Source organism: Neopsephotus bourkii, unplaced genomic scaffold, assembly GCF_033783945.1.
Source record: "Neopsephotus bourkii isolate Nb327-2 ecotype Australia unplaced genomic scaffold, CSIRO-AGI_Nbou_v1 NB_673, whole genome shotgun sequence".
NCBI classification, from domain to species: Eukaryota; Metazoa; Chordata; class Aves; order Psittaciformes; family Psittacidae; genus Neopsephotus; species Neopsephotus bourkii.
In genome coordinates this window covers 2,164,552-2,192,013 of record NW_026901172.1, presented here as the reverse complement: position 1 = coordinate 2,192,013, position 27,462 = coordinate 2,164,552, and the positions used below count along the sequence as shown (strand labels likewise).

Below are 27,462 nucleotides of genomic sequence, written 5' to 3'. Positions count from 1 at the left end.
CAATGCCGCAGTCATAAGAAAATCAAAAACAAAAACCCCATCAAACCCCAGTGGATTTCTGGCCTCCCACAGCCGCCGCTCCCCTTGGCTGCCGCTGACCCGACCGCAGCCCATCCCCGCTGCCTCGGGCCCGCCCCGTCCCCAGGCACCGCCCGCAGGAGGCACCGGGGCCGCCGGCACCGCCGCGATTCACCGCTCCCAGGTACGGCCGCGGCGACGGGGGGAACCGGGACCGGGACCGGGACCAGGCGGGGGGAGCCCGGGAGGAAGCCGGGGGGAAGAAGAGACCGTGGGGCCGCCCCCCTCCCCTTCCCTTCCCCTCCCGCTCTCGGGATTGCTCCGGAGCTGCTCGCGGGATGCTCCGGGAATGCTCGCGGGGTGCCAGGGGGACACGCGGGGTGTGTGGCACTGCGCGCTCGGGGTGCGCCGGAGGATGCTCCAAGGGGGTGCTTCAGGAGTGCTCAGGGATGCTCCAGAGTGAACCCCGCGAGTGCTCAGGGGATAGCTGGGTGCGCTCTGAAGGGTGCTCCAAGGGTGCTCAGGGTGCCTGGCCCTTTAGGGGCTGCCTGGGGGCAGCAGCAGCCCTGAACCACCCGGGACAGGAGCGTTTCCAGTGCAGCCCTGCGTGTGGGATGGAGGCGCAGAGCGAGCCTGGGCAGCGGGGAGAGGGCAGGGAGCCCTGGGACCCTGTTGGGACGCCCGGAGACAGGGCCGGGAGGCTCCGAGCCATGGTGGGGACCCCAGATGAGTGCTGGGAAGGGCCCCCAGGCCCCTGGCAGCGCAGCGGAAGTCACCAGGACCCCAGAGCAGCCAGGGCTGGATTTAGCCTCAGAGCCGTACCACAGACCTCCCCCCAGCCGTGGGGATGCGGTTCAGACAAGCTCCAGCCCAGCCTCCGCGGCTGAGCGCGGTCTCTCGCTTTTCCTCGCCGGCTTTCCAGCCATCCCGGCACAGAAACTCCTGGCCCGGTATCGTTCCTGTCTCCAGCGGTGCCTGTGCTCCGGTTCCCTGCGCTGCAGAGCGAGGCCAGGCTGCGCTCCGGGTGTCTGCATCCTGAGGGGCCGAGAGAGGGGCTGCTCCAGCGGCAGCGGGCGGAGGGATGAGCGGAGCCTCTGCCTCGCTCCGAGCAGGCAGCCCCGCGCTGCCGGGACCAGGCGTGCCCTGTGCAAGCGCTTTCATCACGTCCCAGGGTTCAAGCTGTGACTCCTCACACAGAGGAGCTGGGCTCTGACTGCTCCAGGAGCAATCGGGGTGAGGGTGAACGGGCAGCTGCAGACCTGAGATCGGTGTAGAAGAGGCTGGGTGGTCCTTGAGGAGGTGGGTGATGGCCAAGAGTGGCTTGGATAAGCTCAGCTGCAGGTCCAAGTAAGTTCAGGGTGGAGGGTGTCATCATCTGGATGCTCTGGGTAGGGCGTTCACCGCGCAGAGGTGGAAGCAGGACTGTACTGCACAGGGTTATCTTGTTTTCCTCACAGCTATGGGATGTGACACCACCAGGAAAGGTTTGTTTTGTCTAGAGGTTAAACCAGAAATTAATGTTTTAGCTGTGTGGCCCAAATGAAGGCACTGAGCACCCCAAAACACTGCATATGCAGGGTGAGGGTAGCAGCCGCATAGTGATGGGAGAGCACTGTGAAAACCACCAGCATTTCCCACCATGCCTTTTTCAGTCTTCCCACTGTTTTGGGTTTGATTTGGGATGGATTAAATGGAAAAAGCTGATCTTTCAAATGATTCCCGAAATGATCAATGAGGGGAGGAGTCTGTAACCTTGGGTTTATGATTGTTTGTTGCTTTGACTGTAATATTAAATAGGCATATCTGCTGAAATGACAACAGCATGATGAGCAGTGGCCAGGGAAACTGTGGTGAGCGGGATCAGTTGTTGGTTCATTAAAATAATCCTGGACCTGGAAGATAAGGTGGGGAGGAGCCTGTTGCTGCTGTGGGCTCTGCCAGTTTCCAAACCTCTTGTGAACAGGAAAACCAGGCTCACATTCAGCTCCTTTCTGGAAAAGCCCAGTTATGGAGAAGGTTCTGTCTCCCACGTGCAGAAATCACCCCTCTTGTGCAGTGCTGGGGCTGCCCCGTTCCCTCAGGAGCTTTCCAATTTGCGGTCACAAAGTGTCCCTTCATCCTCAGCTGACCAAAATACCCCCTTGGGATTTACTTGCTGCTGAGCAGGAGGGAGATGTCGCTTCCCATCCCTCGGTGCGGGTGCATTTCAGGAGGGAGCGGTTTGGTCTCCAAGCACCCTTCACATCAGGAGCAGTCTGAGATGGCCGGTACCAGATGAACACAAGCCCATTCACAAGCTCGTTGCTGATTCAGGTGCCTCCCTCTGTGGTTTTACAGCTGCCAAGTATTCTGGAAGTCGCATGTTTACCATGGGGTGTTACACATCTGATGCTGGGGCTTGTCAGGGGCGCTTTGGGAGCAGCACCAGGGATGCACGAGGCCCCGTTTGTTACAGAAACAAGTCAATATGGAAAGTTATTGTATTTTCCATTCGGTGCCTTGTATAACAGGGGCTATGTGACTGCCTTGCTCAGAAGCAACAGCACACAGATTTTGGTCAATAAAGCCTTGATCCCACCTCGGGGGTGCAAAGGAGCCTGTGGCTTGGAGCTGAAATCCCGCACCATGCACATTTGTAGCAGCTGGTACGAGGGGAGAGAGATGGGGAGGAACCGGCTGCAGAGAGCTCCTTCTTCAGCCCTATTTATTTTAGACCTCGGTGGAATTCCCGTTTTCCGGCTCTGTGCCTCGGGAAGCCTCAGGTCCTGCCCATTCCAGGGTTTAAACAGCACGTGAAAAAGCACTTACTGTCATGGAATCCCAGCCTGGTTTGGGTTGGAAGGGACCTTAAAGCTCATCCAGTTTCAACCCCTGCCATGTTCAGGGACACCTTCCACTCGAGCAGCTTGGTCCAAGCCCCTGTGTCCAACCTGGCCTTGAACACTGCCAGGGATGGGGCAGCCAATTTCCTTGTCCATCAGGATTGAACGTGAATCCCAGTGCAAGTCAGCTGGAAATAAACCAACAGTGTCCAACCTGAGCTTGGTCAAAAAGCTGGATGAAACCCCCATTGCCTAAACCCTGCCCGTAAGCTGGGTGAGCAGGTGGGAATGCAGCCCCAGGGCTCCCAGCTCCTGGCATCCATGTGGAAACCACTGTCAGAGGGGAAAGGCAGCATCTCCATCCCCTCCATGGTCCCGGTCAACGTGGGGGGTGTTTTCATGTGGCCTGGAAAATAAATACTCCTGTTTGAGGAGGTTTTTAAACTCTCCGTGAGTGTGATCAACCCGAGCCAGAGACTGATATAAAATGGCCTCGTGTCTCCATGGGGGACTGCAGTGGTTGCCCAGGGAAGAGAAACATAGGACTGCAGAGAACAGAGCTTTCCTGGCAGCACCTGAAAGTCCCACATTCAGCAGAAGGGCACCTATGCTGATGATGGAACTGCTAGCAGGGTCTGACAGGACAGACACCAGATTGCCAGTTGGGTTTCACAACCACAGATGCACTTATTGCTGTTTTCCCGGGCTGGTGGGTTTAGGAAGCCCTGTTTATGTGTTGGGGTTCCACAGACTCCGGTGTCTCATCTCTCAGTAAGCACGGAGAGGTTGGACATGGCTCAGCACCTTTCCTTCCCTGTGCTGCCCTGTCCATCACATGCCTTGGCAAGCACCCCAGCAAGAGCAAACTGGAAGAGCCTTTCCCAAGGAGCAGGAGCACCTTGGTTTGATGGTTCCCCTTCTGAAACCATCCAAAGGATCCCAGTTTTCCTTAGGAAATGGAAGATGTTTCCAGTCCAGCATGAGCCAAAGGTCTGGCTCTTGAGTGGGATGAGCGCAGGAGCCCCAGTGATGCACCAAGCCCTGACCAAGCCAAGGACAACCCCATTATCATAAAGCTGCTACCGGCATCTTTTGACCACATGGAAGTTATCCAGTATCACAGCAGCAGAGCTTGAGCTTGAGCTGTCCCAAGACCAAGGAGATGGAAGCCAGCAGCTTGGAAGAGGCCAGAAGCCAAAGGAAGGCTTCAGTAGTTCACCCCCAGACTTGAGGGATTGAGGCGAAAAGAGTGAACATTAGAAAGGAGGCACTTGAGATTTTTATCTGCCTTCTGATTCATGGCTTCAGGTGGCTTTGTGATCACCTGGCTCTGGGAAAGGAGACTTGAGGGAAAACGGCACCGTCCCCAAGGCATGGGATAAAACCATGAGTATCGACCAAAGCTTTTATAAGACTGTGGCTGGAATGAGCTGAAGGTCAGTTGGAAAGGAGGTTATCAGAGGAGGGGGTGAATGTGATCGCTTTCCCCTCCTGGTGAGCCATAAAAGAGGGGGAGAGTTTGGATATCCGATACCTCCAGGTCTCGTCCTGGCCTGTCTCTAATGGAAATGCTGGCAGGAAGCTCACTACATTTATTAAACAGCAATAAGCAGCTTTAATAAAATCAGGATCCACACAACGTTATTGCTGCCACTTGAAATGGCTGTTTGAGTACCGGCGGCTGCTGAGGGTTGCACACTTGAAAGCGATCCTCTGCTTTATTAAGTGGTGCTGTGTTAATGATACTGATTTGCTTCTCAAACACCAGCGAGGCTCCTCATGGCTCCAGGATGGGTCCCATGGGAGCAGCCCCTGGCTCCAGCCCCCTCTGCTGCTTCCTGCACATCATCCTGCCCCCCTGTGTGCTGGGCTGCACCCCCAGAGCGTGAGCAGCAGCTCAGGGAGGGGATCCTGCCCCTCTGCTGTGCTCTGGGGAGACCCCCCCTGCAGCCCTGATCCAGCTCTGGGGCAGCAGCACAAGAGGGACGTGGAGCTGTTGGAGCGAGTGCAGAGGAGGCCATGGAGATGCTGCGAGGGCTGGAGCAGCTCTGCTCTGGAGCCAGGCTGAGAGAGCTGGGCTGGGGCAGCCTGGAGAAGAGAAGGCTCCTGAAGGGGAGACCTTAGAGCAGCTCCAGTGCCTAAAGGGGCTGCAGGAAACCTGGAGAGGGGCTTGGGACAAGGGCCTGTAGGGACAGGCCAAGGGGAATGGCTTGAACCTGCCCAAGGGGAGACTGAGCTGAGCTCTTAGGCAGAAGCTCTTCCCTGTGAGGGTGCTGAGGCGCTGGCACAGGGTGCCCAGAGAAGCTGTGGCTGCCCCATCCCTGGCAGTGCTCAAGGCCAGGTTGGACACAGGGGCTTGGAGCAAGCTGCTCCAGTGGAAGGGGTCCCTGCCTGTGGCAGGGGTTGGAGCTGGAAGAGCTTTAAGGTCCCTTCCAACCCAAACCAGGCGGGGATTCTGTGGTTTTACAGAGAGGATGATGGCTGGCAGAGAGTGTGAGGCCAGCCCGAACCTCTCCATGGATGCAACCATGAGCTGATGGGTTGCAGAGAGAGCGCATGACTTTTCTCCCCATACCCTTTTCCCTGTCACCTCTACCACCTCCACTTGTCCCACGTAGCAACTGGTTTTGTACCCCCAAATCTCATCCTGCTCCACTTCAGCACGAGCATTCAGGTGACACGAGCGTGGATCCAGCTTGCAAGCTTGCCTTTCTGGATGCTGATGAGCTCATAGCTGTGGGTTTCCTGGGCTCAGGCACCCTCTGCTCTCCCCACTTCACTTTCAGTTCTGCTCCACTCTCTTTTGCCCCTTGGCAGTGACAGTTGTGATGCTGAATGCGCCCAGGAAGGCGGCTGGTGGGCAGATCTCTTACAGCAGAACCCGTTTGCTCTCACCTTGGAAAACCTCATGACAGCTTCTTGCAAGGCAAACCAGGACCTTAAATGCTTCTGTTTATGTGATCCCATGAAGTTTCCAAACTTCTTTTTTCCCCACGGAAGGAAACTCCTTCCCATGCCTGTGCCAGCCGCAGCCGATAAGAGCCCACCAGCGCGCAGCGGAGATCCCACCCGTGTCGATGGCCCCCGCGCCCTGGAAATGGGTTATTTTTCTTCCTTTGCACTGAAAACAGCATTGAAATATCTGTACAACAAATATTCCCCGAGAGGCTGTATTTATTCCTGGTATGTCCACTTGCAATAATAGCTCTGCTGGCTGTTGTGCAATAGAGCAGACCGCCTGGATGGAGCAGGTTTGGTTTGGGTAGTAACCCTTTGGGTACCGAGGGTGAGCTCCATTTGTGGGTCCATGTGGTGGAGGGGAGTAGGGGGTGGTGGGTGAAATCCAGACGTGCTGTTTGGGAGGCCTGGAGCCTGGGGAAGAGAAGGCTCAGAAGAGACCCAATAACAGCCTTCCAATACCTAAAGGGGCTACAAGGAGTCTGTTGCATCCCTGGCAGTGCTCAAGGCCAGGTTGGACACCGGGGCTTGGAGCAAGCTGCCCTAGTGGAAGGGGTCCCTGCCCATGGCAAGGGGTGGAACTGGATGAGCTTAAGGTCCCTTCCAACACAAACCAGGCTGGGATTCTGATTCTGCTTGGGGAGAGGAAGGGGAGCAGCTGGTTTGCCCATAGGCCCTGTGGGCATCCAAGTGGTGGCCACTGTGGGCACAGGCAGGGACCGCTCTGTTGGCTTTCGAGCCGCTTTGTGACCGTCTGTTTCCTCTCATCCCTGGGAGCAAAATCCCCCCTGACAGCTGTGGAGCACGATGTAAAACAGCAGCGGGTTTAGGCCATGACCTCAGTTCTCACGCTCATGGGATGGTCTCAGGCCATGGCCAGGTGAAACGTTTCCCCATTTCCCACCCTGCGCTGGCCCCATTGGGCAGCACTATGAGAAGCAGTCATAGATCCATCAAACACCAACCCATAATTAATGAACTTCCATGTTTTGACTCCGTCCATCCACAGCTCCTGATTAAAAGCTTATTTCAGGGCACGCAGACTTCAAGGCCTCCTTCAGGCCTGCGGGGATTAAATCTGGGAAAAAACTGTGGGTCTTATGTATGTAATTGCATTAAGGAAATGCTCCAAATAAAAGCTTCCTGCTAGGTTTTCCCAGGGGGAAAATGAAACAACTCTTTTCAACTTACTTTAAAATCAGTGCTACATAGAAATACGCATATTTATCCCATCGTGCCGCTTTGTCTAGAGAACACAGTGCAGAACATAGCACAGAACAGGCTCAGGAAAGATGCACAAGTGGAACTAAACCGGAGGAATTCGACAGAAAACCAGCCAGCGTGCTCTTGGGTTCAGTTTGAACCCCCCGCTTGTCATTTCTGGTGGAAGCAGAAAGCCATCAGCGCCGAGTCACAGCCCTGTGCGGTGGTGTGGGATGCTGGAGCCGCGTGGGAAAGGCGGCATTTGGGAAAGGCTGCCGGAATGGGGGGGGGGGGGAGGTCATTTTTCATTCCTCGGATAAGAAATTAACCCCTCCATGCCCTGGGGAGCGCTGGCAAGGGGAGCGCTGCTGCTCCTCTGCGGGCTCAGGCTGTTTCCCTGCCGGCAAAGGCAAAACTTCTCTGTTTCCCTTCAGGCTTAACCCGTCGAAGTTACCTTCAGCAGTGGCAGAAGCAGGAGCGCGGTGAGCCTGGAGGGGTGCCAGCAGCTCCGTTCTGCACACAGGGTGATGGAAGTGGGGCTTCTGCCCTGCTAACGGGAGCAGTTTGGCTCTGCTGCTTGTTGAGCAGTGGGAGCCGTGCTGGTGCTGCTCTGTGATGCGCGTCCCCAGTGAGAGCCCCCAGGTCCCAGCGGGATGCTTCCACTTCTCGGGGTACTCTTTTCCACCCTGGAAGAGGCTCACGGTGGGGGTGTGGGGAGCTGCACAGTGTCTGAACCCCTCTACCTTTGCTAGCATGAAGTTGTTGCAAGTTCAGTGCAGAGATTGAAGGGGTTTACCCTTGTTGCCAGCCTGGGGGTGCAATAATCCAGGATGCCCTATAGCAACAGGGGTGCAGGGGCTTGGGATGGGCACTCTGCCCGTTGCTGAGTTGCATGCGAGGAATACCCTGCCCGAAATCACACCTCTACGAGCTTCCTGCTGCCTGCAGTGTGAAGTTTGCATTGCTACCCCACTGCAAAGGGCTGGAGGATTCTATATGGAGAGTCCCACAGGGGCTCCTTATCCCATCACACAGCATCCAGGCACGGCACAGTGGGTCAGGCATCCTCTGCCTGCGCCATGGTTACGCACGGCTGCGTTCCTGCCGTCACCCTGTCCTGGTCAGCATCTCCTGGGAACGGTGAATGGAGGGGCATGACGTGAGGGTCCGGAGCTGCGGGGAGAAGGGAAAAGCATTGAGGGTCTGTTTTCTGCTCCATGCATGGGAACGGGGCTTCGGGAGGATCAACTGAGGACGCTGAGACCTTCTGCAGCATCTACTGAAGGTGCCGCCTTTTAATCACAGCAGCCGCTCGCGTTTCCTTGGGAGAGGCGCTCCGCAGAATAACTAATGGGATGAGACTGGGAGGGTGCAGCATGCGGAGGGCGAGCTCCGGCTGCAGCCTGCAGCATCAGGTACAGTAAGAGCCGTGGTGTGAATAAGTGACCGTCTTCTCCATAGCCCTTCCTGAGGAGGGAGGCGGCCGGTGACAGCCCAGGCAGCGCTCCGCTGCTTGTGTTCTATGGAGAAAGATACTGGTGCTCGGAAAAGTAACTCATTTTATGCAGCAGGCTCCAGCTGTCCTCGGAAAGGTCGTACGAGAGCGATGGGGCTGCTTGATTGGAAAATGAATCCCTCTTTTTGTGCTGCTTGTGTTTGAACTTGTATTTGCTTCCTGGGCAAGGTCACTGCTCAGTGACCAACTTTCCAACAGCTGGGAAAGGCATGCTTGCTGCTCCGAGCCCTTCACTGCCGGCTCGTGGCATGGGAAAAGATGCTTTAGAGGGAGGCAAGCGCTTCTGCTCCCCGATGGGCTTCCAGGTGTAAGGTAACCGGACAAGATGCTTTCTAACAGTAGTTTCTCCTCTCACCATGAAGTGCTAAAGCCGTTGCTGCAGTGCAGGAGAACACAACAGCAGAGCTCAGACAAAATGTGTGTTATAGCTAATGAGACTGTGCTAATGTGCTGCTCAGCAGGGATGAATTATCTTCTTATTTATAGCCACAGGGTTAACTGCTTCCTATTTCAAATTGCTAGCAAGATGCTCTGGGAGAATGAAAATCATATATACTTGTCTTTGTGGTTGAGTTAATTTGTTCTCTATATCTTCTGGGGTGTAATGGTTTGTTCTTTATTCCTTCTGGGGTGTGATATTTGTTCTTTATATCTTCTGGAGTGTAATGGTGCTCTCCTTTCTGCTGCTGGGGTGGATGGGGGAGCAGGCAGACACTTGCATTGCCTGGCAAGTTGGACAGAGAGAAATAGGGGTTAAACGTGCCCGTAAAGAGCCAGTGTTTGAGACAAGGCTAGTTAAAAAGGCAGTACGTTGTCCCTGCAAATGGGCTGCCCCAGGGAATAAAACCACTTCACTCTGTGCTGTTGCCTTCTCATATTTGGCTTCTCGTTTTCCTTTTGTGTTTATTTATTCCTGCCTTGAGAAAAGCAACGGAATTCAACTCAGGATTAATCTTCCTGCAGCCTTCCTGTGTAGTAAAGGTAGCAATCAGCGATGCTGCGCACGTGGGGATGTCGCCTGCCTGGAGAGGAGAATCAGTGTTCTTCAGTTGTATTCAATAGGGGAAAGCTTATCAACTGTAGAACCCGACAGAGGGTCAGGGTAACAGGTACTAGGATTGTGACCCACCTTAAAGTGCTCCCCTGCCCTGAGCTGTGGGCTGCACACTGGGTGCACAGGAATGCTTCTGGCAGATTACACAGAATCACAGAATAGTTAGGGTTTGAAAGGACCTTAAGATCATCCAGTTCCACCCCCCTGCCATGGGCAGGGACACCTCACACTAAACCAGGTCACCCAAGGCCTCGTCCAACCTGGCCTTGAACACTGCCAGGGATGGAGCATTCACAACTTCCCTGGACAACCCATTCCAGTGCCTCACCGCCCTAACAGGAAAGAATTTCCTCCCTAGATCCAATCTAAACTTCCCCTGTTTAAGTTTTAACCCATTACCCCTTGTCCTATCACTACAGTCCCTAGTACTTCCTATTTTTTGTATCATACTTATTAGGGACAGGCATTGGAGAGCAGCCATGGGGTCCAAAGAGCCGTGTTTTTTGGCTCTAACCCATCCACCCCGTGCCTGAGCTGCCCCAGGGGGGAGAGGGGAACATCTGCAAGCTGGTATTCAGCATCCTTTTACGAGGTGATTTCGAAGTAGATTGGTCAAAAGAGGAAAATTGGAATATCAATTTGGGCTGGAGAGCTGGGACCCAGCCAGCTCATAAATGAACCAAATAGATGCAGTTATCTAGGTATTAAAAAGCATCCTATTAACTGGCCTTCCCAACCCCTCTTCTAAACAAATGACCTAGGAGAGTGAAGTGGAGCTGGTCAGACTGTAGCTGGGATCTGTGATCGACTGTAATCAGGAAGGTAAAAAGAACCAGCATTTGAACAAGAGGTTAGCGTTTGTTTTGGCGTCTGCTGCTTGTTGGCAGGAGGAGACAGAAGAAATTGCCCTTTATGGACATGCAGTTAATTGGAGAGCACATCAGGGGGCTGCTGGTCAAGGTGTTTCAGAAGCTCACATGGCATTGGTTGGGCATCAGCGTTGCCATCTGCTGTAGAGCATCGAGGAGGTACCAGTCCTGGAGGAGCTTTTGGGGTTTGGATGTTCTTGGGTTGCAGCTTTCCATCAGGGCTATACATTGACAATAAACGTGTCTACCTGATTGACAGAACTAATTGTTTCTTTAAAAGGCTTTGATCTTTCAAACTATCTGTCCCATGATAACAGTACAGCAGGATTTGACTTTGTTCTGATGCTCTTTGTAGTTAAACCAAGAAAGTGCTTCTAGAAGAGAGTGACAGCAGCACTCCTATACTCTCTATATCTTATCTGTACTTCATAACCAGTTATCATTGCCACAAGAAGAAAGATGGGTTTCATAATGCAAAAAATATTTAAGGGGCAAAAGGAGAATTTAGAAGTTGCAGAATGGAGAAGAGGAGCAGAACAGAGCTGCTCCTGTGATAGTGAATGAGCCAGAGGTCTCGAGAGATGGCTCTGCTGAGGGATGCTGTGCAAGAGAAAATGGAAAGGGTTAGGGATAGGGTTAGGGAAATAGGAAATCCACCTCACTGATGCTGTAAGTACAGTGCCAGGTAAAGTGAGGAGTAAAGGCTGGCTGAGCCCCTTCATAGGGAGCTCTGGAAGCGTGGTCAGGTGCTCAAGCCCTCGGGCAAAACACTACAGCAGAAACCGAATTCAGGCTCTGATGGTTTGGTCAGTGGGGTGAGAGGCAGTGCTTGGCACAGGCTTTGTGCTGCTTGGTCCTCTCGCATAGCTCAGGGAGGCACTGGACAAGCAGTGGTGGGCTTCCAAGCTGCTGTGGGACCATCTGCGACCAGGAATCAAATTAGGTACTTGAAGGAAAACCCTGAACAAGAAGCCTACAGGCCAGGAAAGATGTGGAGTTCACAGTGCACCTGATCTGAAAGCAGTTTGACTGTGGTTTAGTGCAATTTGGTGAGGTTCTCTGTAACAGGATGGATGTGCTCTGAAGTAATGGCTTTCATTTGAACAAACTTCACCATCAATTTTGAATCTTTGGTTGTCATGGATTTAGAAAATAAAAAGGTGTCAAACCAGTAATTTCTGTGCATAGCTGATATCCCTTGCTGTTGGCAGAGATCCTCTGTTGGATTTTTCCAGCTTACAGGAGTCAATGAAGAGTCCCTATGCCATCTATCTCAAGCTCAGTAGACATTACCCCAAATATCTTGTCTCTTCTCGCTTGCAGTGAAACCATCTGTAGCACAGGGGATGTTTTATAAGAACCAGGTACCTGGGATGTGTCTATGAAGCACAAGTTGTTGCCACGGGGAAAGGAGCTATTGATTTAAGCAGCTTGAAAGTGCTTAGCAGACAGTCCGGCTGCATAATGTGGGAAAGAAGAAGGGGGGGGCAGGCTATGAAGAGGTGTAAGGCTTTAAGGGGAAATTAAGTTCAGATGATTGATCTTTATGTTAAATTAGAAGTATCTGTTTCTTGTCTCAAGGGTGAAGAGACTCATCTGCCCTAGCTTGTCAGAAGATGCTTAAGTGACAGCCCGAACAGACCACGCCATGGAGAAGACCGATGGTATGGAAGCTACAGGATGTTTGTTTGCTCATTTGTTTATTGAAAAGAAACCCAACCAAGGCCTGAAGTAATTTCCTTACCAGAAATACTGTAAATAACCTGTTTTCTATAGATAGGTGGCAGAGCCAGGAGATGGAATCATTCATGTATTATGCAGACTTCCTAAACCGCAGCAAACACATGGTCACAGCTCTCAGTTCAGCATGCATTTGTCCTCCTGTCCTCTGCTGTGTGTAGGACAAATCTCTGCTCCCACCATAGAATCATAGAATGGCTTGGGTTGGAAAGGACCTTAAGGACCATGCAGTTCCACCCCCCTGCCATGGGCAGGGATGCCTCACCCTAAGCCATGTCACCCAAGGCTCTGTCCATCCGGGCTTTGCTCTTGTGCTGTATTTACCCTACGTGATGTTTTCCCTGTGTTGTTCCTCTGTCTCTCAAGTGCTGCTTCCCATCAGAAAGGCATCTGCATCTCAGTGATGCTCTGTGCCCAGCAGCACCAAAACCCTGCCAAATTCTGGTCCCCAAGCAGGTGGTGCACCAGGATGGAGACAGAACCCCATGGAACCTGGTTTCTCGTGGTCAAGCAGCTCATCCTTACAGGGCACAGCTCCTTTACTCAGAGGTGCAAACCAGCCCAAACCACTGTGATTTGAGAGACTTGCCACATAAAGAACAAGCAATAATACAGGGGTTTAACTATTTAGACCCCCACATTTGGGGGCTGTGGATTAATGCAGGCTGGATGTGATCATATGAAGTTGTATTAAGCCAGGAGCTGCGCTGCTGGAGCCGTGTGCTTGCCTGCAGTGGTTGCATGGACAAACTGTCACGCATTCCGTGGTGATTTTCCTCAATTAAAAGCTGTGCTGGGTGCCGTGCAGCCGGTCACCTTGGGAAGCACGTGTTTCGCATGGATGCAGCTCTCTAAAGCAGCCCTGGCTGGTGCTGTCTGCGTCCAGCCTCTGCCCGGTGCTGTATCCATCAATCCCAAGGCATAATTTGTGACCTGGTGTTTGCAGATGAAGCAATGCAATGATTTTCCTGCTTGCTGTGCACTACTTAGGAAAGTGAAACCCAAACCAAAAAGCCCCGAAAGATGCAGTTGTCACAGCTTGTTTCCACCTTCTGTTTTTGAGCTGGGTTTTTTATACATCAGGTAGCTTTTTATCCTTACACAGACACGTAGCTCTGTCTGCAAATCCTGCTGTTTGCTTAATTGCCAATTAGAGCTGTGATTTCAGCAGCATTCCAGCTTCTTCAGTGCGACAATTACCTAGTTCACCTCTAGAAAACAGGATCATATGTTTGAGTGTGTTGCTTGAGCTTCACCCCGAGCCTCCACCTGCCTGAAACGGAGATGAAAAAGCCATAAAACTCTGAACATTTGCTTTTTAGTTCATGTTTTTGCTGTCATCAGAATTCACCATCTCTCTGGTTTTGGGTTGTTTCAGCAGCCAGCCAGGCACCCAAACCCGATGGGGAGAAGGAGCAGCCCCGCAGCCTCCCTTACTCCGTGGAGACGCCGTACGGCTTTCACTTGGACCTGGACTTCCTGAAGTACGTGGATGACATCGAGAAAGGGAACACCATCCGGAGGGTCCACATCCACCGCAGAGCCAAGCAGCCGAAATTCAGCACCCTGCCCCGAAACTTCAGCCTGCCCGAGAACGGCTCCCGGGGATGCGCGCCTGCCCCCAGCAAGAGCTGGACCGCCACCGCCTTCCCGCAGCGAAAGGCATCACTGGGGGCAGAGGAAACCCTCCATCCCCTCCTGCCCAGTGAGGGAGCCCTGCCTGCACCCGATGAGCCCAGTTACCGGAGGAAAGCCCTTCTGGCAGAGACGCGGCGGCAGGCGGAGGTGGGGTGGCAGGAGGGCGAGCTCCAGAGCCGGCCGCAGCTCCTGCGAGCCTCCAGCATGCCCACTGCACTGCTGCCCAGCCAGCCAGGGGAGCCCAGGCTGCCCTCGCCCCTCTGGCCACCTCCCCAGCACTGCCTCGAGCAGAGTGGCTCCGAAGGTGCTGTTCACACTGTGCCGCGTTCACCCGGCCCTGACAGCACCGTGTTAAATCTCCCCCTGGGAATGAGCGTGGAGAGGGATGTCTCCTTGGGGCAGCCCGGTGCAGGCAGCCCGGGGCTGGTGCAGATGCAGCCTCCGTGGCAGCATCCTGCGGCATCACCGCAGCTGCAGGTGGTGATGGAGAGTGGAGGTGAGGAGGGCGATGCTGCCGATGCCAGTGGCTGCTCTGCCTTGGCTGGGGGTGAAGCAGCATCACCCGCTGCCCTGCAGCTTGCAGAGGAGAGCACGAACCCTGGGGAAGGGGAGTTGAGTGTGGGTGAAATCGCTCTGAATGTGCTGAAGAAGGCTGAGGAGGGAAGTGTTTTGGCTGGAGAGAGCAAGGAGAGCCGTGGTCCTCAGCCTTGTGATGCTGGAGATGCCAGTGGGGTTGCTGCGCTGAAGCAGCAGATTGCTGCTCTGGAGGAGCAGCTGGGCAAGAAGAAAGAAGAGCTCGAGCAGGTCAGGGCAGTGCTGCAGCAGCAGGATTGTGAGATCAAGGAGAAGGAGAAGAGCATTCAGTTCCTGACCAGCTCCAAAGCTCAGCTGGAGGAGAGGCTGAGCCGTGAAAACAGCACAGAGGCTGAGCCACCATCCAGGCGGAGCGGTGGGGCTCTGCGGTGCTCCGATGCTGCGGTGAACACCGACCTCTCACAGGTAACTGTGGCCAAGCAAGCCCATGATAAAGGCATCAATGTCAATATCCCAGTCTCCACCAGATCCATAGGATGCAGCGCCCACAGAGCAGACAACATGAACGCGCAGGTGATGGAGCTGGGTGCTTGGAGAGATCAGGGACTGGCTCACACCAGTGTCAGTGGAGAGGGACGTTGTGGTGAAGCCAACATCGAGGCTGGACCTCATGCACCGTGCTTCACCCCGCTGCAGATTGATGAGCATCTCGGTGATGACAATCAGAACCACAGGAATAACTACGATACCCAGAGTCTTGCTGCCCACGCCGGGGCTGCAGAAAGCTATCGAGGAGCAAGAATGGGCTCAAAGGCAGGCGAAAACAAGGGCGGCTTTGGAGAAGATAAACCTCGGGATGGGCTGGAAGAGGAACATTCCCCGGACCACGAGGATCTCCCTGGTGTTGACCCCATTGGCCAATATGTAAAAAAGATCCAGGAGCTGTTGCAGGAGCAGTGGCTGTGCTTGGAGCATGGCTACCCCGAGCTGGCGAGCGCTATTAAGCAGCCGGCTTCCAAGCTGAGCTCCATCCAGAACCAGCTGGTGAATTCCCTAAACTCGTTGCTGTCTGCCTACTCTACGCGAGGGCCTGCGGACAAGGAGAATTCGAACACACACTATCAACAGTTGGGTAAATAATACTGGCATAGGTTTCAACGTGCACAGGCCAAACCTCTTCTTATTTATTCAAGTGTTGAGCGGGGGTGATGCTGTGGTATAATTAATATCAGTCTGATGAGAAGTAGCCTCTCCAAAACATGTATGAGAAAGGGAAATCTCTGCACATCGTAAGCTATGTGATCATGAAATAAGCAAACAAAACGATGTAGGAGCTGGTAAGGCTGTGGCTCAGTTACACACAGGATCAGCTTCCAAAAGTGGCCATTCTTGTGGCCACTTCCATCAAACAACCATTCTTCTTAACTGCATTAGATTTGTAAGAACGTGGGACTCCTTCTCACCTGGGATACATCAACATGGGCTTCACCAGAACCAAAACCAATCCAAGCTACATGAGCTGGGAAAAGACCCGCTCCCATTCATCCAAAGTAATTTTAGCTTATAAGATGATGAGGATCCAAAACCAGAGGCTGCCTGTTCATCGTTGGGCGTGGAGGGCCTTGAAGATAGATGTGACCTATTGTTTATAAGCAATATATAGTGAGACTGTTCAAAGTCCGATGGAAAGACTCATCCATGTAGTATTATAGGAGATGTATATAGGAGATTTCCCATACATTAGTATATTGGAAAACATAAAAAAGAAAACATTATTACAAAAGTAAAACCTACTTATATTCATAGGATACATATATAATTCCCAGTCACTTCCTTCATATTCCCTGTCACTTGAAGATGTTTCAGACCCATATTTTAAAGGTGGGAGGGCAGGTTCAGATTGTGGCCAGGTGCATCCGTAGTTTTGCAAGACACAGGAAGAATCTCATAAGATGAAGTAAGATGTTTATGGTTATGACTTGTAGTTTGTCGCTAGAGCTGGGAATAATTACTGATAATTATGGCACATCTGCTTAATTAATCTATGAATATTTTGTATTTTGCTAGAAACTTCTCCAACCACAAGTCTTAAATCCATCATGAAAAAGAAAGGTTATGGTTTCCATGCGGGAGGCAATGGGACCAAAAAGAATCTTCAGTTTGTTGGGGTAAATGGTGGGTAAGCATCCGTCCAGAAGCTAAAACTGCCTTTTGACATGTAATGTCCTCTGTATCGCTGAAGAAGTCATTCTTCTTTTCCCCTCTTTCCCCCTCCAAACCTCTTGATTAAAAGGCCATTTGAAATGGAGCCTCTTTTCTCCCTTCTTTAATCCAGCACTGGTAACCTGTAAGTAACCCTGTAGAAAGGATGTTGGTGTTTTCAGAGCAGCGAGGGACACCCTGGGCACTGACACTCTCTGCACGCCCATCTTTTGGGGCCTCATCCAAAACCCAGCTGTGTCCATGGGAAGTTTCCCACTGCCTCTGGTGGGTTTTGGAGGAGGTCAGCATTGCCTGCATGGACACGATGCCACTAACCTGCCTCCACGCTCCAGTGACAGCCAGCACAGCTTGGTTCAGGGGCCTAGAAAAGACTATTTCAGTAAAGAAGGGATTACCTCAGGGTGAAGGAGCCCTGTATTTTAGGTTGTGCTCCAACACCCGGTTCCCTCTGTATCCGGTATCTAACACTCTTTGGCCTTTGAGCTACCTATCTGTATATCTATATGCGTGCTGTAGGTACATCTCTAAGAGCAGCATTGGCACACGTACTGAGGAACACGTGTGCTGGCAAGAAGAGGGCAGGACATATTTCACTGTCCCTTCACTGTGCAAACAGATACGTGTGCAAGTTTGGATGCTGGTTCCTGCTGACATACGCTCCTTTGACATCCCAGCTCAATGGCTACTGCCCTTGGGTTCATCAGCTATTGCTCATGTTGGGTAGAGCTTCTTCCAAAAGTCACTGAAACTGGTACAACTTGTAGCGAGTAGAGGAATCTCGTCCAGTTTGGGATCCCTTGGAGTGAAATACTGGGTCTCATGGAAGATGCTATTGTTACTAACACATTTGGACAACCAGAAGAGAGGTCTCTCTAATGGGGCTGCTCAAATGGTGGACTGAAGTCTGTGCTGGAGCTGCAAGCACAGTTTTTGACCAGCAGTCCATGTTTCCTATGGCTTCCCATCAGCGTGCTGGGAGCTCCCAGCAAGGAGAAGGCACACAGCCCTTGCCTGGCCATGCTGGAGCTTGTGCAATGGACATCCCTTCGAACCAGCTGAGTAGTCCCTGAAGTAACCTTGCCTGCTGCTGATTAACTGCTTCTATCACGCTCCTGCGGGCTTAAGAAGGCAATAAAAGACTAACCCCAAGTTTGGCTGTGGCTCTAATCCTCTAACTTGTGCATCGCTCCAGGCTTCATCCAAGGACCATTGGAGCCAGTGGGTGTCTCCAGTGAGTCTTGGTCAGGCGCTGTGGTTGAGGATGGGGAAGGAGTGAATAACATGTGGTGTCCTCAAACAGCTATGAAACGACTTCAAGCGAAGACACGAGTTGTGAAGACAGCCCATCGGAATGCGATGTGGAGAGTGAGACAGAGAGAAGAGCTGAGGACTTGGAGCCCACGCAGGAGAAAGCTGGAGGTGAAACCAAAGGGGCTTCATCCGGGACCTCCACGCAGGAGAGATGTGAGGACCCTGACCTGCAGGAGCCATTGGCAGAAGCAGCACCCTGCACTGAGCACAAGGATGACAGGTAATCAAAACCAGACAGTGGTTGTGCTCTCCATCATGGTTCTGCAGCCACAGGATGCACAGCACTGCATTCAGTCTCTCATATAGGCTGGGGTCAGGCTGCATCTGCTTGGTGCAAAGGCAGCTGCTGACCTGTAGACATGGGAAGAAGCTTTAAAGAGCTAAATACTTTTTGAGTTACTACAGAATCTAATGGGGATTGATTCAGGCACCACGCATCACTGTGGAAAACATGGAGTGAGTCATATTTGGTGAGAATTAGCTCATTTCTCCCCTCTCATGTTAAAGCTTCACAGTAAAGTACTTTGCAGATTCAGGAATAAGGGTTTTTTTCCACTTGAACTTGCAACGAAGTTGACCATACAGATCTAAGGCTCTGGACTTAAACACTTGTTTAAGTGCTTAACTTTGTACCTAAAATCTGCATCCAGTCAACAGGACAACTTGTGTCCATGAAGTTAAGTACTTAAAGAAGAGTTGAACATAATTCTGTTCTAAATTGCATGTTCTCCTTCCTGCTTCTATGTGAGTTCTGTCCCATGATATGGTTTAGAGCGAGGTGTCCCTGCCCATGGCAGGGGGGTTGGAACTGGATGATCTTAAGGTCCTTTCCAACCCTAACTATTCTATGATTCTATGATGGGCTTACCAAGGTATTCTCCCTGCAGGTGCAAACCCTCTGACGGTTTCCTTGCTGACTGCCAGCTGCTCAGCAAGCACCTCTCCGAAATCAGCACCACAAGTGACAAGCACCTGGTATGGATATTTGTAAATCCCATTTCAGATGTGGCTCCTACATTTAATGGATAGGATAATCCCGACGGCACTCTGCAGACTGTGCCCTGCCGTGCCTGGACAGCTCTGTGAGGAGAGGGGGATGAAACGACCTCTGAGTCAGTTTTAGAATAGCCAAAAAGAAAGGAAAAGGGGGGGGGGGGGAGGGGGGGAAGGAGATGGATGCTTTCTGTGCTTACTCATTGGAGTTACCACAGGAAATTCCTTTCCCCCTTAAGCTACAGCAGCAATCACAAACCCACAAGCTAAACCCTGGCTGGGCAATGGCAGGGCAGAGCAGAGGATGAAGCAGTGCAGGGCGAGGAGATGGGGCTGGTGAGGACCCTTGGTGTAACACAGACCTCGGTGTTTGCAGCGGCACGTCCTGAGCTCCATCAGCCAGGAGTGGTTCCGGGTGTTGAGCCATGAGTCCTCCAGCCCCGAGGTGCTCGCAGCCTACCTCGAGGCACTGGGAGCCATCGACCCGCAGCTCCTGGAGGTGGTGGTGAACCTGGCCGACAGGAACGGCAACACGGCTCTTCACTACAGCGTGTCCCACTCCAACTTCCCCATAGCAGAGCTCCTGCTGGACACAGGTAGGAGCAGCCACTGCTCAGCCATGGCTTTTGTGTGGATGGAAGTTACTTTATGTTGTGCCAGCGGGCACAGCCTCACAGGGGATGACCACGGTGTGCAGGGCCAGGCCCATCAACAGTCCCAGATATAGCAAGCAGTGAATGAGGGCCAGGGTTCTTCCAGGAGCAAAAGGAGATGGGACAGAGGTGGGGCTGGGGACCAACTACAACCTGTTTGCAAGGGAGTTATCCCGTAGAGAAGCATGGGGCCAATGTCCATCCGGGAGGCAAATGTAGGTCCATGGTCCACCCAAGGGACAAGCTTAGGGACGAGGTCCATCCAAGATACAAGCATGGGGACAAGGCTGATCTGGAGATCAGCCATGGGTGAGGGTCTCAGCTGAAGCTCCTCAGGGACATTAAGGCTCATTGGTGCCCTCAAGGCCCTGATAAATGTGGGCTTTGCAGTCTGACTTTGGGGACGGTTCAGGGTCTTCGTGGCCAAGGGGAATGGGGTGGCTCCACAGCTTCTTGCAGCAGCAAATGTCACATCATGGAGCAGGAGGATCAGACCCCTGAGAGTGTAACAGGCCCCCAGTGCCACAGGAAAACTCCATGTTAACCTATTGAACTGCCAGCTCTTGTTGCAAAGAACGAGAACGTCTCAGCTGAGCTCTTATGGGGGGAAACACACACGAGCTCTGACAGAATGGAGGCACTTTGGCCTTTCCTCATGGGCCAGACAATCCATTAAATGTTTGGGAAATGGCAGATTTCCATTCACATCTATGACCCGATTGTTGCCGCAGCCATGCACGGAGCTGTGCCCATTTGTCCCCTTCTGCTGCTGGGTGCCAGCAGTGGCTGGGTCCCTGGACAGGGCTGGACCCGAGCCCTCACCCATTAGGCACAGCTCGTCCCTTGTGGTGAGCTGCAAATAGGCTCTTTGAGGTGAAAAGCGAGTGAAACGGGGCCAGGATGGGTTCACGCCGCCTGTTGGGTGATGGTCACCTTTCTGCTGCTCTCCTCCTGCAAGAGCTCAAGCAAACAGCCCTCAGCACGTGCCCATGGCAGTGGTTATCCCCACTCCTTTTTCCTTTTGGTTATGGTATTCCAAGTTAATTGAGTTGACCCCAGCAATTGTAATTAACTACAGCAATGTGCAGCACCAAGGGCCATTCAATGCTGTGCTCACAAGGCTGGATGCTTAACACAGATAAACCTCATTCCCGTGCGATTATGGAATCTCCTGTTTCTGGGAACATAAGATACCACAAAGTTGTATCTCCCTTTGCTCCCCCTTCCCTCCATTCATCCCGGGGCTGATCCTGCCCCTCCATGGTGTGTCCCCCAGGCGTGTGCCGCCTGGACCTGCAGAACCGCGCTGGCTACACCGCGGTGATGCTCACCCCGCTGGCGGCTGCGGAGACGGGTGAGGACATGGAGGTGGTGATGAAGCTGCTCAAGGAGGGAGATGTCAACCTGAGAGCGGCCCAGGTGCGTGCCCATGGGTCTGCTTCCCTTGAACCCCAAGCGCGGGATCGTGCCATGGGTGGAGGGCAGCCAGCCTGCAGCGGGCAAAGGCATCCACAAAGTGACTCCTGCTGAGCTCGTAGCCTCTTGTATTGCAGCCATCACTGGGTGATGCCAGTTCAGGCTGCAGCAGCATCATGTCCCCATAGAGACCTTGGGGGGGGTGGTGGTAGGATGTAATTCACGTTCCTCACACTGAGTGTGCAGCATCAGGCTGAAGCTCAGCAGTAGACATTGGGTTGGAGTTGCTGCTTCCCACCAGTTACAAAAGCCACCTCAGCTGAATTGCAGCATGGCCACTAACCAGCAGCTCCCTGCGAGGGGATGTGAGGGCTGGGTGCAATGAAGAGACTAAAGGAAGGCAGAAAGTTTGGGAAAACATCTTTTCTGACCTAAGAAACCAGGGGCAATGCAGGGCAGTGGCGCATGGGGAGCCCTGCATACAAGATCCTCAGGATTCCTGGTGAGCTCTCACTTCATCACCCACAGTTTGGAGATGACAAAGACCTCACCCAGCTCCTATAGCAAACACCTGTAAAAGTCGGTCTAGACCCAAGTTGGACTGCACAGGGGGGTTGGGGCACCCACATTTGGGGGCTGCTGGGAGTCAGGAAGTTTGGCCATGATGCTGCAAAGACCCTCCTCATGGTGGTGGTGCAAGTGAGCAGGTATCTCTTGCCATGCTTGCTGAAGATCCCCAGTGTTATTTAAGCAATTATAACATTAATTATTATACATGTCATATATATTTGTTCACCCTGGAGAAGAGAAGGCTCCTTAAAGGGAGACCTTATAACAGTCTTCCAGCACCTAAGGGGGGGCCTACAAGAAACCTGGAGAGGGGCAGGGACAGGCCAAGGGGAATGGCTTGAACCTGCCAGAGGGGAGACTGAGCTGAGCTCTTAGGCAGAAGCTCTTCCCTGTGAGGGTGCTGAGGTGCTGGCACAGGGTGCCCAGAGAAGCTGTGGCTGCCCCATCCCTGGCAGTGCTCAAGGCCAGGTTGGACACAGGGGCTTGGAGCAAGCTGCTCCAGTGGAAGGGGTCCCTGCCTGTGGCAGGGGTTGGAGCTGGATGAGCTTTAAGGTCCCTTCCAACCCAAACCATTCCAGGACTCCATGTTTATTATTACTATGTGTAAGTGAATGAGCAGGACTGCAGCAGGCCGGTGGGTCTGGGGTGTTCATCCTTTCCTTGTGTGGCTGCAGGGAGGCCAGACCGCCCTGATGCTGGGGGTGAGCCACGAGCGGGACGACATGGTGCGAGCCCTGCTGTCCTGCCAGGCTGATGTCAACCTGCAGGATGAGGAGGGGACAACAGCTCTGATGGTGGCCTGTCGGCAGGGCAACACCGACATCGTCAGGCTCCTCTTGGCCCAGCCCGGCTGCCAGGTCGCATTGACAGACAAGGTGAGGCTCTGTCCCATACGCAACCTCATCTAAACCAGGCAGGGAAAGCTCATGCAGGATAATGACTTGCAGGCAGTAATCCCTGAGTGGTTGTTTTTAAAGGAAGAAGTACAGCTTTAGTCCACTTTCTAACCAGCGGACCACTTTTAGGGGAGTACCCTGGTATTGGTGCTTGCTGTGGAGCAATGGGGTGGCTGCCGCAGCATCCTGTATCCCATCCAAATCCTGGGCAGAAGCACTGGGGGGAAGAGCCCAGCTCAGTGTAAACCTAAAGAAATAGGTGAAACCCTGGACATGTGGAATCAGCAGAGCTTCACCTCCAAAACATTAACAGCAGCTAACTGTCCCCGGAGAGCTGAGAACGGGTCTTTACCTAGGTGGATACACGGGATGGGATGCAGGTCATGGCCAGCCAGTGGAAACCTGCATAGGCACAATGCTGCACTTATAGTTATGCAATTGTTTTCTAATTAAACTACAGCTTGTTCTAAGACCTGTGGGGCAGCACAGGGACCAGGAGAAGGCACAGCTGGGATGTGTTTTGTGCGCTTGAGTCTCAAAACACCATAGGGATGTTAAAGGCCAGGTTGGATGGGATTGGAGCAAGCTGCTCTAGTGGAAGTGTCCCTGCCCGTGGCAGGGGCAGGCTGTAAAGAGCCTGTCTTTGTAATGAGGAAGTGGAGGTGATTGGGGGTGGGTCCTGGGGTGCCGGGGTGGGATGCAGGGTTTGGGTGTTAATGCCTTGTCCTGCTCCCCCCCGCAGGGCGGTAACTCAGCGCTGTCCCTGGCCCAGCGCGCTGCCCATGCGGACATCGCCGCCCTCCTGCGTGCCCACAGCGAGCAGAGCCCGTCCCTCTCTGTGTGACCCAGCGGGGAGGAGGAGCGGGACAGGGAGCGGGGATCAAGCAGCTCCTTCTTGTCACAGCCCCGCTGCTCGCCGTGGCGGCCAGGGCCCATACAGCAGGTACAGGGCCATGAACCCTGTCAGCTATCTGCATACGCTCCCCGTGTCTAATTCTCCTCATTAAGCCAGCTTACACACCCTAATCTATGCACATTGCCACAAATGACTCCAAGCTCTCCTGCTCGCTCCTCCCTGTATATATTTGGCAGGTGAGCGACCTAAATGAAGGCGAAAAGCACATTAGAAGAGCAATACTTAGTCTTTTGTAACCTTAGATTATGGTTGTCCCTTTAATCGACTACTTAACGGCATCTCATTTAACTTGTAAGTTTGTGTCCTAATATTTATTATTAGCTGTTCCGTACGCAGTGGCAGGCAGTGATTATTCAGTATATGTAACAACAAACACAAGCTGGATGCATTATGTAAAGTATAAAATCCTATTTATGTTTGCTTATGTGGGTCTGATGTAAGAATTAAAAATTAATGCTCTAGGAAAATATTTGAGCAGGGCAGACCCAAACACACAGACATTGTTTTGCCTGTGTTTGGAATTACCATATGGCTCTCCTTTTTCCTAATTAAGTTGGAGCTAACGGGGAAGCACAGCCCATTGACATGCACCGTGCATCGGCACACGCGATGCTCCGGCACAGGGGGGCGGATCAGGGTATCCCAGGCACAGCACTGGATCACAACGCATTCCTGTCCCAGGATGTGTTGATGTCATCCAGGAGTTTTGTGGGATGACTTTGCTGGCAGATGCCTTTTGGGCAAGTATCTGCTCTCTGCTTCCCTCGTGCTCCACTTGCAGACACCCAAATTACTCCTCCCATGTAAAGCTGTGATGTGATTTAGCTGCTGGAGTTGGCTGGTACCCAGGCCTCCTCCACCACAGTGTCAGTCCAGCATCGCCTCTAATCATACATAGGGCAGGGGTTTTCTTCAATCCCTCCTCACAAAGGAGGGATCAGGCTCCACTTTTCCAGACATCTTCATACTGTCATTAAGTCTCTGTGCATCGGGAAATGCTGTTTCATGAGGCTGTGCTGCTTCAGGACGCAGTGGATGCTCTACATAGGCTGTGGCAGACCTGGACGCCATCACCAGTACACCTCCATAAACCCAGCTCTACCACCACCATAAACCCAGCTCTACCTGCCATCACTAAAAGCACATCTCCCTTGTTAGCTAATTGCTGGTTTTTGTTACTAAGCAGAAGTCAATCCTGGACTGCCTTGGTTGCTTGTATGTCAGTTCACATCGTGATGGAGTCTCTTGAGCTGCCGTTTCTCCTTCCCCTGTTTTGCAAAGCCATTGTGAGGGCCCCTGTCCTCACACCGGTAACACTGCCTTGCAGGGAGCAGAGGACAGCCCCTGCTCTCTTTTTTCCCATGAAAATCTGCCATCTGCTCTGTTTTCTTCCCTTTCCTCATGTTTCCAGCCAGAAGCATTCACTATCTAAGTTCTCTGTTTACCTGTTTTGTATAACTCTACCCCAAAATGCAGTTACCTTCTTTATGTAGAAATAAATTCGAGTTAAACCTTTACCTGTGTCTGCTCCTCTGCCTGTCCCCATCACTGAGGTGCTCTCCTGGTGCAAGGCAACAGGGATGCTCTGATGCACAGACAGACCCCTAACAGCATCAGGGTAGGGGGGATGCTCCGACGGACAGGGAAGGCCAGCCCTCGGCCCATGGTGACTGCACATACCTGCACAACATTAAATGAGTCATTGTTAAGGTGCTTCTCCAGATTGGTGACCCCCCGCTCAGGTTCCAACCCCAATTTGTGCTGCTGGGTGCTGAGCACTGAGCACCCAGCACCAGCATGAGCACCCATTGCATCGCTGCAGCAAACAAAAAGAGCCACGATACCATGTTGTGACCATTTGCACTGAGGCTTTTCCCCAACAACAGCTCTGGAACCAGAGGAATGTCACTGATCCCTGCTTCCCAGAGGGAGCAGAACTGTCTGGTTTCAATAGAACACATGTGGGAGATTCGCTCCTACGGATCAGGATGGCTTTGGGAAGTGCCCGCCTCCTCCTGCCTGTGGGATCCCTTGGGATAACCCAGCTCACCACAGTGCAGTTCTGGGATGGGACAAGTTATTCTGGGGGCACGCTGTGCAGTGAGAAAGCACAGACTTTGCTGCCTTCCCTTTGCCTCCCTCCACATCCCCCTTTCCTCGTGTTCCCATCGCTTCAGCCCAGGCTGGTTCACCATATCCCACAATGTTTATTTTCATTCCTTTGCCTCAGATTTCCTCTTTTCCCCTCAAACCATCGCCCCAGGGAGGAGGAGCAGATCCCATGGGATGACTACCCCCTGGAGCAGCTCCCCTGCTCATGTGGGCCACAGCATCTCCCAGTGCCTGGCATCACACCATGGAAGTACCAGGTTGCACGAAGCCAGCAGGATCCCAGCGCCACAGAGAACCCAAGAGCCAGCCTTGGTTTATATTGTCAGTCTCATGCTGGAGATCAAACTAAATACAGGCAAGCAAAAATACACCCCAGTGCGAGCGCTGTGCAACACAAATGGGGCCAATTAAGTCACAGCAAGGAAAGGAATTAATCTGATGATCTTTATGGGGTCACCATCTAGGAGCTGATTAACTATAAAGGGAAAGAATGACGAGAAACTCAGCTCAATGTGATTTTTCCACTCTCCTTATGGCCATTTCTAGCGCATCCCTTGCTTTTGCTGCAAGAGGGGAGCAGGGACTCCGATGTTCTCATCCAAAGCACCTCCATGGTCGTGGAGAACCAACAGCGCTGCTCTGTGTAGCCCTCAGCATCTATACCAGGACTGAAAACGGGGTGATTTCCACCCCATCTGCTTTTTTCCCCCCTCTGATTTACTGATATCCTTCAGAGAAAGCCCTCTGCCACCCAGACATTGTCCCCTGACCCACACGTATGTGATCCCATCGGGTGTGCCCGGAATCTGGGACTGCAGTGCTGAACACCGAGTGCTTTGGTGGCAGAACAGGGATGGGAAGGGGGAAATGCTAGAGGAACAACAGGCAGCGCCACCCAAAGCCCATCCTGGGAGAAGGGGACCCTGGAAGCCTGGAAACATTCAAGGCCAGGTTGGACACAGGGGCTTGGAGCAAGCTGCTCCAGTGGAAGGGGTCCCTGCCTGTGGCAGGGGTTGGAGCTGGAGGAGCTTTAAGGTCCCTTCCAACACAAACCAGGCTGGGATTCCATGCCCCGTACCCAGACACCTCACCCACAGCCAGCTCCGCATCAGAAGTTGGTTCTGAAGCCCCTGTACAACCACAGTGTATGAGGGTGCAGGGGCTGTGCTGGAGCACGAGCCCCCAGGGAAGTGGAGCCCACAGCTCCCCTCTGTGCCCCACAGGGCCCAGCCAGATCCATGATTGGATATAAGGAGGAAATTCTTTCCTGTGAGGGTGGTGAGGCACTGGAATGGGTTGCCCAGGGAGGTTGTGAATGCTCCATCCCTGGCAGTGTTCAAGGCCAGGTTGGACAGAGCCTTGGGTGAGATGGTTTAGAGCGAGGTGTCCCTGCCCATGGCAGGGGGTTGGAACTGAATAATCTTGTTCCTTTCCAACCCTAACTATTCTATGATTCTATGAGAGACCCCACTCACCCCAGCCACTGCCTTTGGTGTCCGTACCCACGCCAGACCCAACACACAAAAGAAGCAGCCGGCAGCTTCCCTCCTCCTTACCGAAAACCAGATGATCCCGGGTTGTTCCTCCCACTGCCTGTGTGTGCACTGCCAAGGCACGGGAGCGCTGCCTCCCTGGGGGCACCAGGGCTGGGAAGCAATACCCAGACATTGGGGCGGGGGGGAGCACATGGAGAAGCAGCCCCTCTGTGCCCCCCTGGAGCGGAGCAGAGCAGCCCCCATGGCTGCCCTGACATCAGCTGTAAGATATGTGAGAAATGAGAATGCCTGATCCGTGGATAAACGCGTGGTCCCTGCGAGCCGGAGGCCCCAACAAAAGGCTGCCTTGTGCTCAGTGCCTGCGTTTATGGGTACAAACATCCCGGGTCTCCTGCGAGGGGCAGCGGGCCTCTGGGTGGGAAGAGAATGAGCAAAGCAGGCTCCATCCATCCTGTGGCAGGGATGCAGATGGTGCCTCGGCATCAGCTTGAGACCATACAGCGCAGAAAAGGGGGTGAAATGGT

The 27,462-nt window shown here is 53.0% G+C and overlaps 1 protein-coding gene across 3 annotated transcripts; it reads left to right on the top strand.

Annotated features, from left to right (window-relative positions):
* The first annotated feature begins 91 nt into the window (after nt 1-91).
* Nucleotides 92-24,847, top strand: KANK4 (KN motif and ankyrin repeat domains 4). 3 transcript variants are annotated; one of them, XM_061353430.1, is made up of 10 exons: nt 92-202; nt 12,022-12,104; nt 13,562-15,484; nt 16,420-16,531; nt 17,876-18,106; nt 18,774-18,861; nt 19,256-19,475; nt 20,809-20,951; nt 22,193-22,393; nt 23,157-24,847. In XM_061353430.1, exons 2-10 carry the CDS (start codon nt 12,089-12,091, stop codon nt 23,256-23,258), a joined length of 3,036 nt encoding a protein of 1,011 aa, XP_061209414.1. In that variant the 5' UTR covers nt 92-202; nt 12,022-12,088; the 3' UTR covers nt 23,259-24,847. The 3 variants fall into 3 exon arrangements, with proteins under 3 accessions (XP_061209414.1, XP_061209412.1, XP_061209413.1); XM_061353428.1 differs by having other exon boundaries at nt 13,559-15,484; XM_061353429.1 differs by lacking the exon at nt 92-202 and adding an exon at nt 8,147-8,416 and having other exon boundaries at nt 13,559-15,484.
* The last annotated feature ends 2,615 nt before the right edge of the window (nt 24,848-27,462 follow it).